This window comes from Myxocyprinus asiaticus, chromosome 16 (genome assembly GCF_019703515.2).
Source record: "Myxocyprinus asiaticus isolate MX2 ecotype Aquarium Trade chromosome 16, UBuf_Myxa_2, whole genome shotgun sequence".
Taxonomy (NCBI): Eukaryota; Metazoa; Chordata; class Actinopteri; order Cypriniformes; family Catostomidae; genus Myxocyprinus; species Myxocyprinus asiaticus.
The window spans coordinates 31,659,921-31,674,708 of record NC_059359.1 but is presented as its reverse complement, the minus strand read 5'-3'; the positions used below and the strand labels follow the sequence as shown (position 1 = coordinate 31,674,708).

General features: G+C 38.2%; 1 protein-coding gene across 1 annotated transcript in view; it reads left to right on the top strand.

The window, feature by feature from the left end:
• Window positions 1-14,788, top strand: part of LOC127454032 (dynein axonemal heavy chain 11) — a 101,788-nt gene that overhangs the window by 71,801 nt on the left and 15,199 nt on the right. The window contains exons 62-73 of the mRNA XM_051720957.1: window positions 49-183; window positions 2,083-2,256; window positions 3,841-4,076; window positions 5,256-5,378; window positions 6,824-7,028; window positions 7,847-8,011; window positions 8,300-8,440; window positions 10,313-10,483; window positions 10,925-11,047; window positions 11,684-11,877; window positions 12,014-12,162; window positions 12,253-12,380. Of these exons, the coding sequence (XP_051576917.1) occupies window positions 49-183; window positions 2,083-2,256; window positions 3,841-4,076; window positions 5,256-5,378; window positions 6,824-7,028; window positions 7,847-8,011; window positions 8,300-8,440; window positions 10,313-10,483; window positions 10,925-11,047; window positions 11,684-11,877; window positions 12,014-12,162; window positions 12,253-12,380 (1,944 nt within the window). The remainder of the gene's footprint in view (window positions 1-48; window positions 184-2,082; window positions 2,257-3,840; window positions 4,077-5,255; window positions 5,379-6,823; window positions 7,029-7,846; window positions 8,012-8,299; window positions 8,441-10,312; window positions 10,484-10,924; window positions 11,048-11,683; window positions 11,878-12,013; window positions 12,163-12,252; window positions 12,381-14,788) is intronic.

The following is a 14,788-nucleotide window of genomic DNA, read 5'->3' as shown; positions in this document are numbered from 1 at the left end:
ATGCTACACTGATGTGTGTCAGGACTCATGACTGCTTTGTGCTGACAGGATCTGGACAGGCACCTGCAAAGCCTAACAGCTCAGTTTGAGAGGGCGGCAGCTGAGAAGTTACAATGCCAGGAGGAAGTGACACACACCAGCCAGACCATTGATCTGGCCAATCGACTAGTGGGAGGCCTCCAGGTACTGGGTGACTGTGAGAGGAGAGGGTCTGGGGTTAGGAGACTGCACCAACAGACCTAATCTCAACATGAGCTTGGCTTCGTTCAAAGGGGAGGTGGCAGTGGTGTAAATGTTTGGCCAGACGCTCAGATTGAGAGGTCGGAAGGAAGGGGCTTACCAAATGCACCACTGATTTGGGCAAGGGGCTAGATGGCTGTAGGCCAGTTCGGGACAGTGAAAAAAGAAGGGCACATATTCATCTGCTGTCCATTTCTTTTCTGAATGTGGCTCACATACTGGTCAGGAACATTTATTTATGAGGGATAAACTGGATTTGTGTGTTTGTTTCTCAAGCTAACTTTAAATATAAACTTAAAATCAGGGAAAAGCTATAGGTTTTAGTTACAGATGCCATTGTAGAAAAGTGCTAATTGCAGTTGGCTATGATTAATTTATTCCGTATGCAAAGGTATACAATAATGGGGGGGGGGGGTAGTATTTGGCTGGTCATGTGATCTCGACATGATGTCCCGCATGAGGCAGCCCAGCTCTATATGAAATATAAACAACTTTTATAAGGTTACTGATATGACTTGAGTCACTGGAATACTATAAATGTTTTTAAGGGTATTTATTTTTTTAATGAGGAAAGATTCACAGAGTGCACCTTTAAATTATTTTCTCTTTTCCTCCCTGTAGCATTGATAATAAATATCCCTGTGAAATTATCTAAAATATTTAGCAATGTTAATGCATAAAAATAATGTCATGTTTCTTTTAGTGCTTTTATTTCAACTGTTTGTCTTTCTTATTTGGAGAAATAAATAGGGACAGCTTAGCATTTAAACATATCAAGACAAATTATTTGTCTTTATGCCATTGACCTGGAAGAAATAGTGTTTAGACTAATACATCAGCCCGTCTATATGTAATCATTAACTTACCTCAAAGCCTCAGCAGCTGTTGGAAATTAAAAACACTTCACCCAGGACTGAGTGAAATTCCAAGCAATCCATAATGCATTAGGATAAAATTATAGTGATTTTTAACTGTCTGCGAATTTATTATGCTACATGTTCTGGAAGCTCAGCCCCTGCAAAGGCAATGTCAGAAAAGATTTATCATTGCGGGAGCATCTCTGCAATATTATTGAAGTCTTAAATGAGTGCTAAATTGATGCTGAGTGAAAATGTATCTAAACTTTCAATGACAGTTTAGGTGAATTGCGACTGTATACATTATTGCTTATGTCCTGTCAGTATTTACAATCAATTGGGAGGACAGGGACAGCAGATGGGTTAAAACTGAGGTTTATCTATGGCTCTGAAGGAGAGATTTGAATTTACAACCCATTGTTTTACTTATCTTCTGCTTTGCTCTGTCTTGATCAATTTGTCTTGATACTTGAATCACACGAAACCTGTCCAGAATATGTCCGGATCATATGTCACCCCAATATCAAATAAGAAGTTATAGCCTATTTTCTGACGAAGATTTTTTTTCATTGTGACATTTTTTTCATTACAGTTAAGCACATTTTACTCCCCAATTCTCATTACTGCAATGTGCAGAAAATTATTATTTATTATTTAAATTGTAAAGTATTTATACATCATGGTAGAATGTGTTGTAATTTTTAATCTATGCTTTAATTTATGTATTTAATTTAATTAGCCATTGTTTTACTATTAACTGTTATACAGTTAAAAATTACTGTATTACAGTCTAATGAGAATCACCTTTGAGAATGAATGTGCTTAATTGCTATGAAACTAATGTCATAATGCAAAAACACTTAATGGATCTAAACAGAGGCTTCATTTTCTTTATGCAAAACATAATTACTTTTTTATTTTCTATTGATTTGAGTGAAATGTGACCTGCACTTGGCGGATTCACCTACTCACTTTCTCATTGTAGGCAGAAAATGTGCGTTGGTCGGAGGCAGAGCTGGAGTTGAAGTCTCAACTGAAGACTGTGTGTGGTGATGTTCTTCTGGCAGCTGCCTTTGTGTCCTACGCTGGCTACTTCACACAGCCGTACCGTCAACAGCTCTTCCACGGCATGCTGATTCCTTTTCTCCAAGATCTTAGAGTATGATTCCTGCTCAGCCTTTCCATTTATTCATATTATATTGTGCTTCATAGTTATACTTGTTTGCTTAGCCAATACAAAACAGTTAAATAGCAATTCTTTCATTAATTCAAATATAATTAAGTCTTTAATTGGTTAATTTAACCCATACATTTAGTAAGACTACAATTTAGTTTTTTGTTTGCAACTAGTAGACTTTTTTTTTTTTTCCAAACGAACTGAAATCTGTTTATACAGGACATGTTCTTGCGTTCAAAAACAGCTAGATGGTGCGCAACAGAATGTAACAAAATGCAGGGATCTCGAGATGAGTTTTTCGCACCGGTGTAGAATTGGGGGGAACTTGGGGATTCGTTAATAAAATAAAATTAAAATGTCTCCAAAGGGATATAAAACATTCTGGAGGATTTTCAGAGCATCAAGCACCCCCTGCAGGAATAAAACTTTGTCTCACAACAAGACACAGTCAGTGGCTGACAACATATGCAATTTTGGTTTGTAGGTCTGTTACCCAGACAAAACTTTCGTAGTAATTAAGAAAATATGAAACATATCACATGATTCATATTTGGAGTTAGTGAAGATGTTAAAGGCGCCCATAGAAATGATCCGTTTTTTTTTTTTTTTTTTTTTAGGGTGAGGAAAGCAGACAGACATTTCAGATGAGCATGTAAAGTCAAAAAAAGTAAAAATCCTGCGCACTACCTTAGCTTGCAAGGAATATTACAAAACTTTTATTACAATGTTTCGGTCACATGACCTTCGTCAGGCATTTACCTGAGCATGTAAGAATTGCTATTTTCTGAAAGGGTTAATGGGTTTCTGAAACATTAATCCTAATGCTTTTCTTTGTGTTTGATATAATACACAGTTTATAAATATTTAAGAATATGCAATGAATATAATTTTTAATTGATCTGTGCATTAACTTGAACTGTGATTATGCACTATGTAATGTGTTGTAATGAAACACCCACATTTGGACCCCCCCAACTTTCAAAACAAATCTACTCCATTGGTTTTTCGTTCAAGTGATTTTAACACGTTATCTTAAAAACTTGACTCTTATGGCGCGAGACAATAAAATAAACAAATGGCCAAAGACATCTGTCTGACACATATGTACACAGGCCAACAATTGATAAACAGAATGCGAAAACATTTTCTAAGTAAACTGTTCCTAAGTTTACTTAGGACAGACTGACAAACTTGATTGTAAATTAGATCAATGTGGACTGTAGGCCACAATGTGAAATTAAAACTAACAAAATATTGACATCTAAAGCCACTTTTTGTTATGTTTATTGAATAATATACTGGTCTGCCACAATAATGTAATGCCTTTGATATATCTCAGCAACTATTGGACTAGTTAATTCTAATTTAAAATCAGAACATCATGTAAATGTACATTGTAGTTTTTGCCAACTCTCTATCTCTTGTCAAGGTTTTTTGGATCAGTATTTCCTCCTGAGCAGTCTACTGTAAAATCATATTACTGTACTACTGTGTCTGCACTCCAGTGGAGCATTGAACTGAATAGCATCACTGTCTGTCTTCCTCTCTTCACACCTTTTGATCCAGACCCCTATCCCGCTGACAGACTGTCTGGACCCTGTACTTACGCTGACTGATCAGGGCACTGTGGCAGCCTGGCAGAACCAGGGCCTGCCAGCTGATCAGCTGTCCGTTGAAAATGCAACCATCCTGATGGCGAGCCAGCTCTGGCCTCTGCTCGTGGATCCTCAGCAGCAGGCCAGCAAGTGGATACGAAACCTGTACGGGCCCAATTTGAGGGTGCTGCAGTATGGCCAGAAAGGGTGAAGTATTTTTAGTTTGGGCACTTAAGATGTTTAAAGAAAAAGTGTTGAGTTGGTAACAGCAAACATTAAAGGCTGGTAGTCCTAAAAAGGAACTTTAAAAGAACTTTTCTGAATATAGGTAGTGGACAAATAACATAAACTTTCAAGATTTAAAAGAAATGTATATTAATGTATGGGAAGGGACAGTCTGTATGTTTACATGCACTCTACAAGTTTGATTTCAGTCAGACTAAAACAACAATTAATCTTTATAAAACGTATGTAAACATGTAAAATGTAACATGTAAAATGTAAACTTTTAAGTCTTTTAACCAATCCAATATTTGCGAAGTCACACTAACAGACCTAGATGATGCAATTGTAGCGCAGCCTCATCCAGCATGTATACACGTTAAAGGTGCACTCAGAATTTTTTCCTCATTAGAAAAGTTGTACTCATTAAAAAATGAATAGTACTTTTGAAACATATGTATAATATCATGATCACTCACAGTCATATCAGTAACCTTAGAAAATCTGTTTAAATCTACATGGAGCAGGATCCCCTCATGGGGGCTGCCATGTTGGAATCACATGACCAGCCAAATGCTACTAACTTAATCTCAGGAACCGACCTGTAATTGGACACTTTCACTCTTGGATTAAATTAATTACGGCTAACTGTAAATACAAAATTTCTACAATGGCATTGGTAACTGAAAACTTTTGTGTTTGAATGATGCTGCATCCATGCCGCTAGATGTCAGTGTAAGTCCAAGACAACATGCATAAAAAAATACTGAGTGCACCTTTAACTGGACCACAACTGGCCTCAGCATTGCTTCAAAAGACAGAGATGACGTGTGGCGTGTATTTTAACACTTCCTCAGCTGACATCCATCAAATATTTGACAATGCATTGTGTCATCTATACTTGCACAGACAGATGAAGACTATCTCTACTAGACAAAAACCTGCTCTAGTTTAATTGTAGATGTGCATATTAACGTACTGAGAGTATTATTTAGATGCTGTAACTGGTCACCAATATTTTTTACCTTTTTTTTAATAACTTTTTCACCTTTACTAGTTAATTTAAATGGCCTGTCAGGGCGGACATGCGGTAACGTTGTCCCATGCACTGCTGAGGGGGCCAAATGACTTTCAGTGACTTTACTGTAAATGTTTTTTTTACAGGTATCTGGACGTTATTGAGCAGGCTTTAGCCTGTGGTGAGGTGGTCCTGATTGAAAACATGAAGGAGACAGTGGACCCTCTCCTGGAACCACTGCTTGGAAGACAAACCATAAAGAAAGGAAGGCAAGTTTTGCCATCTCTGAATATCTGTCACTTTACTGCTACTCATTTTAGAGTATCATTTTGATTCTCTCATTGTACATATTACCATAATAAACAGCAAAGTACCTATTGTTATCTATGTTTTGAAGAGCTTTTTGTCCTGCAGATGATTTTGCCTAGATCCATTTAAGGTTAATTTTCCAAGGATGCATGAGCTCCAAAGAGCCCTATTTATTGCTGTGAATCTCTGCAGTATGAAAACTAGAATGGAAGATGAATTAGTGTTGTGTGATTTGAAAAGATTTGAAGGCAGCGGTATTGATTCCTCACTCACAGAAGGTGATAAATGTGGGTTTGTTTGTTCTTTTTTTCTTTATGTGTGTTGAATACGGATCAGTTCCATGCAGCCAGAGTGATATGTTTTAAATCAGAGAAAACAACAGAATTATATTATATTATATTATATTATATTATATATTATATAATATTATAATTCAGTGCTTAGATATATGTTAAAACCCAGACTTTTGATGGATTTCTACACATTTGGATTTCTAGGTAAACTGTAAATTTAACATATTGGTGACTTCAGCCACAGTTATATTTAGTCATTTACTAAATTTATATCAATGCATTTCATGCTAATTAAGTGTATACTAAATGTGACAATAAATGCAACATTTCTCTATTTATTTATCAGCTCTTATCACGTCTTCAAGTCTTTTGTCCTTGTAGCATTGTACCTCAGGGACACCTGCAGTCCCCCTCTTTTGACCCATAACCGTGGCCTGATGTTTAATTTGATTACGAGTTTGTTCCCGCGCCTGACCCACACTCTGGTCTGTGCCCGTGATTAATCCGGCCCGACTGCGGCAGCCATGATGGATCTGGTACGGCTTGCCGGCTGAAGTTCATTAATAATTGGAATGTTGCAGAGTGTGAAGTAATGAATACTAATTATTCCTTTCATGTCTGATGGAGGAACATGAGCCAATCCATCAGCTGGGACTTTAATTTGGTGAAGTAATGGTTCTATCAATAGAACATTAATTCCATCTTTTGAAGATATAGAGTCGAAGAAGACCCGGGTCTTGGCGGAACCTTTGGCATGAGAGTTGTTGTCGCTGGCTGACAGGCGCAGGGTAATTAGAGAAAAATTAAAAGCTACCACGTCTGGCCAGCCAGGCCTGATTTAATTGAAATGCAGATTGGGATAAATATTGGCTGCTGGGAATATCATCTTCCAATTTTATTTAACGCCTTTTGCCTGTGGTAGCTATTTGGGGCATTTGTCATCCTTTACTGTTTGCTTTAATTAGGCAGTTGGTGAAACTGGTGTGTAGTATGGGTGAAGTGCCTTTTTCCAGCTCTTACAGTAGATGACAATCTATTCTCATCATGTCCTGTTTAGCACTCTTTACTCTAGACTTGCCCGCATGTATCAACACAATGTGTTTTTCCCACAGGTACATCAGACTGGGTGACAAAGTGTGTGAGTATAACAAGGGTTTCCGTCTCCTTCTTCATACTAAGCAAGCCAACCCCCACTTTCCCCCGGAGCTTCAGGCCCAGACCACACTTATAAACTTCACAGTGACACGTGCTGGTCTGGAGGAGCAGCTTCTGGGACAGGTGGTCACACACGAGAGGCCCGAACTGGAGATGATGAAGGTTAGTCAGTCACAGAGCCTGTTTTCTGTTTCACAGAAAGTCGAGATTAGAAAAGAATGGTCATGTTCATTCAGTGATCAAAGAAGTCACTCACATTGGCTATGTGAGATCCACAAGGATCAAACTTTTACTAAATGTTTATTTATTTACATTTATAATGTCTAAAAACACATGATTTTACTTATTTGTTATACTGGCTAAATGTTTCCCAAAAGGTATTGTAGGCAAGTTTTGAAAGCAACCTTGCTTGTGCAGTGGCCCCAAAAATTAATTGGGCACTTTACAACACTTAAGTAACACTTAAAACTGTATTAATTTTATTGCATTACAAACAAAATATCAAAACAAAAATAAAGTTGCATTTGCAAACAATTTACACCAATTGGTCCTAAGGGCATTTTTAACTGGATATATGAAGTTAGTTCCTCTCAAGTTCACATGTGTCGTAATAGAGTAGCCACATGTGTACTTCATCACATTCCCTATGGATATGTTTAATTGAGATTGACAACAAGAACGGTGTCCATTATATTTTGTCTTAATTTTGAACAGTATATCTATTTTTATCTAATTTAATTTGAAACTCAACAAACCTCTTTTTGTAAATATTTTTTCTTGAAATGTATTTGTGCTATATTTATGTAATATAAATGCCACTTGATTCCATATTTTGTTGTAATGCAAGACATTCATACATTTTAAGTGTCCAAATACTTTTTGGAGCCACTGTACAGTACCAGTGTTCCCTTAAAGTTCAGTGTGTCTGTATATTGTTTCCTCAGAGAGTCCTAACATTGTGTTGTCTTTGATTACTCCAGTTGGAATTGAGCACTCAGCAGAACTTGTGTCAGATTGAGCTAAAAAGACTGGAGGATGAGTTACTGTGCAGACTGTCTGCAGCAGAGGGGAACTTCCTACGAGATACAGCTTTAGTGGAACAGCTAGAATACACCAAGAGCACGGCCAAACACATCCACAACAAGGCACGATACACGCTGATCATTCAGCTCTTATTAGTATTACTTGCCCATGCCTCTTTTACTACATTGTGTTATTTAAATGAACTTTTACAATTCTAAACTGTGCTGAAACTATAATGGTTCTATACTGAGCTGGAAATTTATTTTACTTCATTGAATTATGGAAAGAAGGTCAGTCCTCATTCCAATAGAATCTTATAGTAACTGTCAGTAGATGGTATAATCATACTGTAAATTTTTATGAGAGCTTATATCTGGTTGTAATTCAGTGATAGTGTGCTACTTGCACAGGCTATTGCAGCTCGAAAGAATGAGATAAAGATCAATGAAGCACGAAATCTGTACCGGCCAGCAGCAGAGAGAGCTGCTCTACTCTACTTCACTATCAAAGAACTTCACAACATCAACCCTATGTACCAGTACTCCCTCAAGGTACTATAACACACTACAGTATTAACACGTCATTGACAGTTATAATGTACCATTAACACTCTTTTGCTGTAAAACATTATACAATCAAGTTGATGAGCTAGTACTATCACTGTTTAAATCAAAATTAGAGTTTTGTGGCTTTTACTCCATGTCTGTTAGTTTTGAGGTCATTTGTTTTATTCTCCTAAAGGTGTGTTTACATTTACCTTTGCATGGCGAAATTCCAAGGGCGAAGAAGACATGGGTGGGAGTTGAGCGCATGTGAAACCAGCAAAAAAATTAATAATTGCCAAGCAGACTTTTTTTAATGCTGTACTTTATACTGTGAGTGTGAAGTTAAAAAGAAATTCACCACTAAAATTATATCCTTGTCCATTGTTAATATTCAGTATAGCTGTATACAAAGCTCCACCTACAACAAGGTCACTGCCAAACAAAGCAACTTCCTATTGGTCAACGCGGCCAATTCGTCTGTCTATGCAAAATCTGCAAGGGTAAATTCTATGCCACCAGAAGTCCGTCGCACAAAATACATAATCCCGCAGAATTTCGCTGTGCGAAGGTAAATGTGACCGCGCCTTAAAATTTGACAAAATTAACTTTAAGCAGATATACACATTTAAAATGTACAGTCTCTTTTGGAAAAACAGACAAAAGTAATGATGACTCATCTTGCACTACACAAATGTTTGTCCAATAAAATGCACTCTAGGATAAGACAGTTTCTCCCCCTAATACCTCCTTATATATTGTATCAATGGCTGGCAAGGCAATGACAGGCAGACAAAGACGAGATGATGTGAAGAACCCAAGTGCAGTTTATTACAAATGTGGAATCCAAAAACCGTTAATCAAACATGAAACAAAACAGACCTGACTTTCGACTCGACTCGACTCGACTCGACTCGACTCGACTCGACTCGACTCGACTCGACTCGACTCGGAACCAACATTACACAAACACAATACCTCACAAAGGACCATGGCAAACATGAGGGTATAAATACATGGACAAGGGTAACAAGACAACCAATGAACAGACAGAAATATAAACAAGATAACAAGACTAATAAAATTAAACCAATGACAAACTAGAACTGATAACGAGTTAAGACAATAAACCAATGAAAACAAGACACATGAACATGGAGGGAAACATGAAATCACATGACCAGGGGACCACATGACATGAAACAGGGAATCACATGACCTGGCAGGGAAACAGGAAATAACATGACATGGAACACATGACATAAAACAGGAACTAAACTTCCAAAATAAAAGACATGAACAAAAACACATAAGACCATGACAAAACCATGAAAAAAAAAATCTATAACACAACTTCTAACTAGTAAATAGCAATGCATGGTTCATGGCTGTGATGGAAACTTAAGACTTAAGGATATTAAACATATGTCCCACCCACACTTCCTGTCTCAATTTGGAATATTTCAACACAGGAAAGAAAACAACACTTGTCAAGCCAATTCATAGGTAATTTAAATCATTAATATCAATAATATCACCTTAGCCATGAATCAATTGTCCTGTCTAAGAACAAAGGCTTATTCACACAATTTTGTGTGAAAGTATAAAATATTTGCTAATATTTCAATACAAAACTATTCACAATATAAATTTGAAATTTGAAAAATCAACCTAACTTCTGAATAAAAAATGTCATATCGCAGTTTGCTATTTCAGTATGAAGTTGTTGAAATCTTGTTGTTCATCCATCATGTGGACAATACACAGTGTAGATATTCCAACTATTCAATTCAAAGCAACATGTTTACAATGTATCCATTTACATTTGAGAAGGTCAAATTAATGTTGTTTTTATCATCTGAACTGTATTTTACATTGAAGGCCTTCAACAAAGTGTTCCTCAAAGCCATTGAGAGAGTTCCACAAGATGAAGACGTGTCAGTGCATGTTGTGTCTCTCAGTGAGGCCATCACCCACTCAGCACTCCAGTACACCTGCCAGGGGCTCTTCCAGAGGGACCGTCTCACCTTCCTTACCCACACCGCCCTCCAGGTGAGTGGGATGGTATGCCGCCGGAATAGAAACACCTCCCATCCACCCACCACCACCTCCTCCCTTGCTCCTGCTGCACTTTGTCATTCACATCAATCATTCCACTTTTCTGCCCTTACATTAAGTTCCATTAGGCCCTGTCAGTTGAGCCCGGTCCGTTTCTATTGATTAACTCTCACAGCCCAAGCGCCCCTCTCCTTTAACTGGTCCGCTCTGACAGGAGGGTGGGCCACAGTGGCAGAATGCAAATACCTGTCAGTACAGCACCTGTTTCCCCTGCTGCTGTCTGTCTCCAGTGCCTGTCCTTCACACGACCACATCAAACAGAGTTAAGCTGTTGCGAGACCTGCTTGTCCTTCTCTGATGGATGGAGACATCTGCATTCAACAGACATGAGGACTAATGTCCTCATTATTTTGCTTCTCTGGTATATTTATTTAGATTCTCCTGATGAGAGGATCTATCGAAGCTAAGGACCTGGAGCTTCTATTGCGATGTCCTGTAGAAGTTTGTCAGAGCAGTCCAATCAACTTCTTGTCTCCACAGGCATGGGGTGCTATTAGGGTAAGATCTTGCTGTGTTTAGGACACTTTCTTGTACTATATAAAAAAATATATTTTATGTTTAAAAAAAAAAGATCACTGCTGAAAAGACCTGCTGTTCTTAGATTGTTTCAATTGGATTAACTGGACCTCAATCTGGTCAAGCTGGTTTTCAGCTGGTTTAGCTGGTCAGCCTGCTGGTCTCCTAGTCTGAACAGATGAAAAATTCCTGAAGGCTCTCTAAAACAATCAAACCAGACCAGCCAAGACAGAAAACCTCCTTAGGCTAGTTTAGGAATATTTTTCTGCCAGATAAAGGTTACGATTAAGAGAACTTATTTTTTTTTAAATTCCACAATTAGCTTTTTGTACTTAAGTTCTTTAGAAAACCATATACTGTATGTACTTGTGCTTTAAAGAACTCTGAAACCAATATGGTGATATAAAGAACATATTATGTAACATCAAGAACCTTTTTAATCTCCAAAAAAGTCAAGGTAACTCAAGAACCATACAGTGAATATTTTTTTATATAAAGAGTTAAAGAGTTCTGTGACTTATTCTTTTAAGAAATATGTACAGTGTGAATGTTTATTTGAGGTAATTTTTTCAGTCATTTACTATAAAATACTAAAGCTATAATTAAATTTTTTCACAGAGCTTGTCCATGCTGGATGAGTTCAGGGGTCTGGACAGGGATGTGGATGGCTCTGCCAAACGCTGGAAGAAGATAATAGAGTCAGAGTGTCCAGAAAGAGAATGTCTCCCTCAGGACTGGAAAAACAAGAGCCCCCTCCAGAGACTCATCATTCTCAGAGCCATTCGGCCTGACAGGATGACCCATGCTCTCAGGTAATGGGCAAACTTTAGAGTACTATCTAAAAACAACCAATATGAGTCTAAAATATCATTTTAAAATCAGTTGGAGTTGGCCAGAGTTAAACACCCATGTTTGAGTCGGTCTTTCTGGTTCTGCACACTGTAACAGAAATTTTATTGAAGAGAGTTTGGGCTCCAGCTATGTGGATGTTGGTCGGATGGAGTTTGAAAAGTGTTTTGAGGAGTGCGCTCCTTCCACACCAGTGTTCTTTATCCTGTCTCCTGGAGTCAACCCCCTGAAGGATGTAGAAACACTTGGTAAAAAGAGAAACTCTTTGATAATACCAAAGACATGTATCCTGCATTGAAGCATATTCAGAGTGTCAACATTATGATATCTATTTTTAGGCCTGAAGCTGGGCTTTAGCACAGAGCAGAGCAACCTCCATAATGTGTCCTTGGGTCAAGGACAGGAGATGGTGGCTGAGAATGCTTTGGAGATTGCAGCTGTGAGAGGACACTGGGTCATTCTGCAGGTAAACATTTACAGTTTTTAGCAAACACTTGCTAATGGCCTACAAGACCAAGAAGAGGCCCAGAAACTACAAATACATAAAATCAATGTGAATTAACATAACATCAGATTGCAAACTAAATTAATGTGTAACCAGTAACGGTACATGTGTAACCATTAATGGTACCAGCTACTGTTATGGTACATAACAAATAAGGCTGAGATGATAAAAAGGAACACACAATTTAATCAATATTTTCAACAAGTTTTCAAACTTCTTTTCCCTGTATATATTTTTTATATATACCATTTTGAGTTAATCCTGAGTTTTTATTTATTTATTTTTTTTTTTTACTTTAAGCCCTCTTAAAGTTCTCTCAGGCTATATGTATATTTTTTAAAAAAAAATTTTGTTAATTGTGATTAATCACAGATTTTGGAAGTGTTGAAATTTGACAATATATATATATACTTCTTTTTATGTCAAAATGCATTTATTTCAATCTTAGTAAAGAAAACAAATCAGTTTGTTACAATATTACGCTTTATTAACATTTTGCAAACAAACCCTTCCACAGTATAAAGATAAAAATGCACTAAAATAGCACCAATTCTAGTAATATTAAATGTTTCCCAAAGTCTAATTGGGAGGATGACTAATTATAAGAACTAGTCTCCTCATATGTTGCATTTTCATTGCAATCTTTAGTAAATCTCTTAAACTCTCATCCTCCAAAATATTAATCTGCCGGTAAACTGTGGCTATCCACTTTGCTACAGCAATCGTGAAGCCGGGTTCTTGATTCACGTCAGGGTGTCAACGCCAGCATCAAGCGCCGCTTTGAACTCCACATTAAAAGCGCTTGCAGAAAATGTCTCATTCTGCATTTTGGTGATAGTTAATAATAATTCCTTACATTTATATAGTGCTTTTCTAGGCACTCAAAGTGGTTTACGTAGTATAGGGGGAATCTTCTCAACCACCACCAGTGTGCAGCATCCACCTGGATGATGCGACGGCAGCCATAGTGCGCCAGAACACCCACCAGCTATTGGTTTAGAGGAGAGTAGAGTGATGTAGCCAATTCAGGGATGGGAATTATTAGGAGGCCATGATAGATAAAGGCCAATGGGGGGGTTATTCCCCTACTCTTTACAAGAAGTGCCTTGGGGTTTTTAATGACCACAGAGATTCAGGACCTCAGTTTAACATCTCATCCGAAAGACAGTGCTTTTTTACAGTATAGTGTCCCCGTCACTATACTGGGTCATTTGGACCCACACAGACCACAGGGTGTACACCTCCTGCTGGCCTCCCTAATACCACTTCCAGCAGCAACCTTAGTTTTCCCCAGGAGGTCTCCCATCCAGGTACTGGCCAGGCTCAACACTGCTTAGCTTTAGTGGGCAACCAGGCGAGAGCTGCAGGGTGATATGGCTGCTGACTTATCGTAAGACTTCACATGCTTCTGTGGTAATTAAAATGCACCTTACATAGGCTAAGAAATACCTGATTTCTATCACACGTTCCATCTGGGCTTGTTTTGTTCATCAAATAGCAATAAGAGGTCCTTTCTCCATCATTTTATTACTGACACGGAAGCGCTGTTTTTGTGTGTGTTGTGAAGTGTGTGTCAGTGTAATAAGTCCGGGCAGACACATTACAAAGGTTCCGCCCTTCCAACAAGTGTTTATGCTGGTTTATGCTGTATTAAAGGTAAATGCGTTAATTGCTATTAACAAAATTAACGCATTAAACTTTAATTAATCGCATTCATTAACACGTTAATTCTGACAGACTTAAATAAATATATACACTATATTGCCAAAAGTATTCGCTCACCCATCCAAATAACTGAATTCAGGTGTTCCAATCACTTCCATGGCCACAGGTGTATAAAATGAAGCACCTAGGCATGCAGACTGCTTCTACAAACATTTGTGAAAAAATGGGCCGCTCTCTGGAGCTCAGTGAATTCCAGCGTGGTACTGTGATAGGATGCCACCTGTGCAACAAGTCCAGTCGTGAAATTTCCTCGCTACTAAATATTCCACAGTCAACTGTCAGTGGTATTATAACAAAGTGGAAGCGATTGGGAATGACAGCAACTCAGCCACGAAGTGGTAGGCCACGTAAAATGACAGAGCGGGGTCAGCGGATGCTGAGGCGCACAATGCGCAGAGGTCGCTAACTTTCTGCAGAGTCAATCGCTACAGACCTCCAAAGTTCATGTGGCCTTCAGATTAGCTCAAGAACAGTGCGTAGAGAGCTTCATGGAATGGGTTTCCATGGCCGAGCAGCTGCATCCAAGCCATACATCACCAAGTGCAATGCAAAGCGTCGGATGCAGTGGTGTAAAGCACGCCGCCACTGGACTCTAGAGCAGTGGAGACGCGTTCTCTGGAGTGACGAATCACGCTTCTCCATCT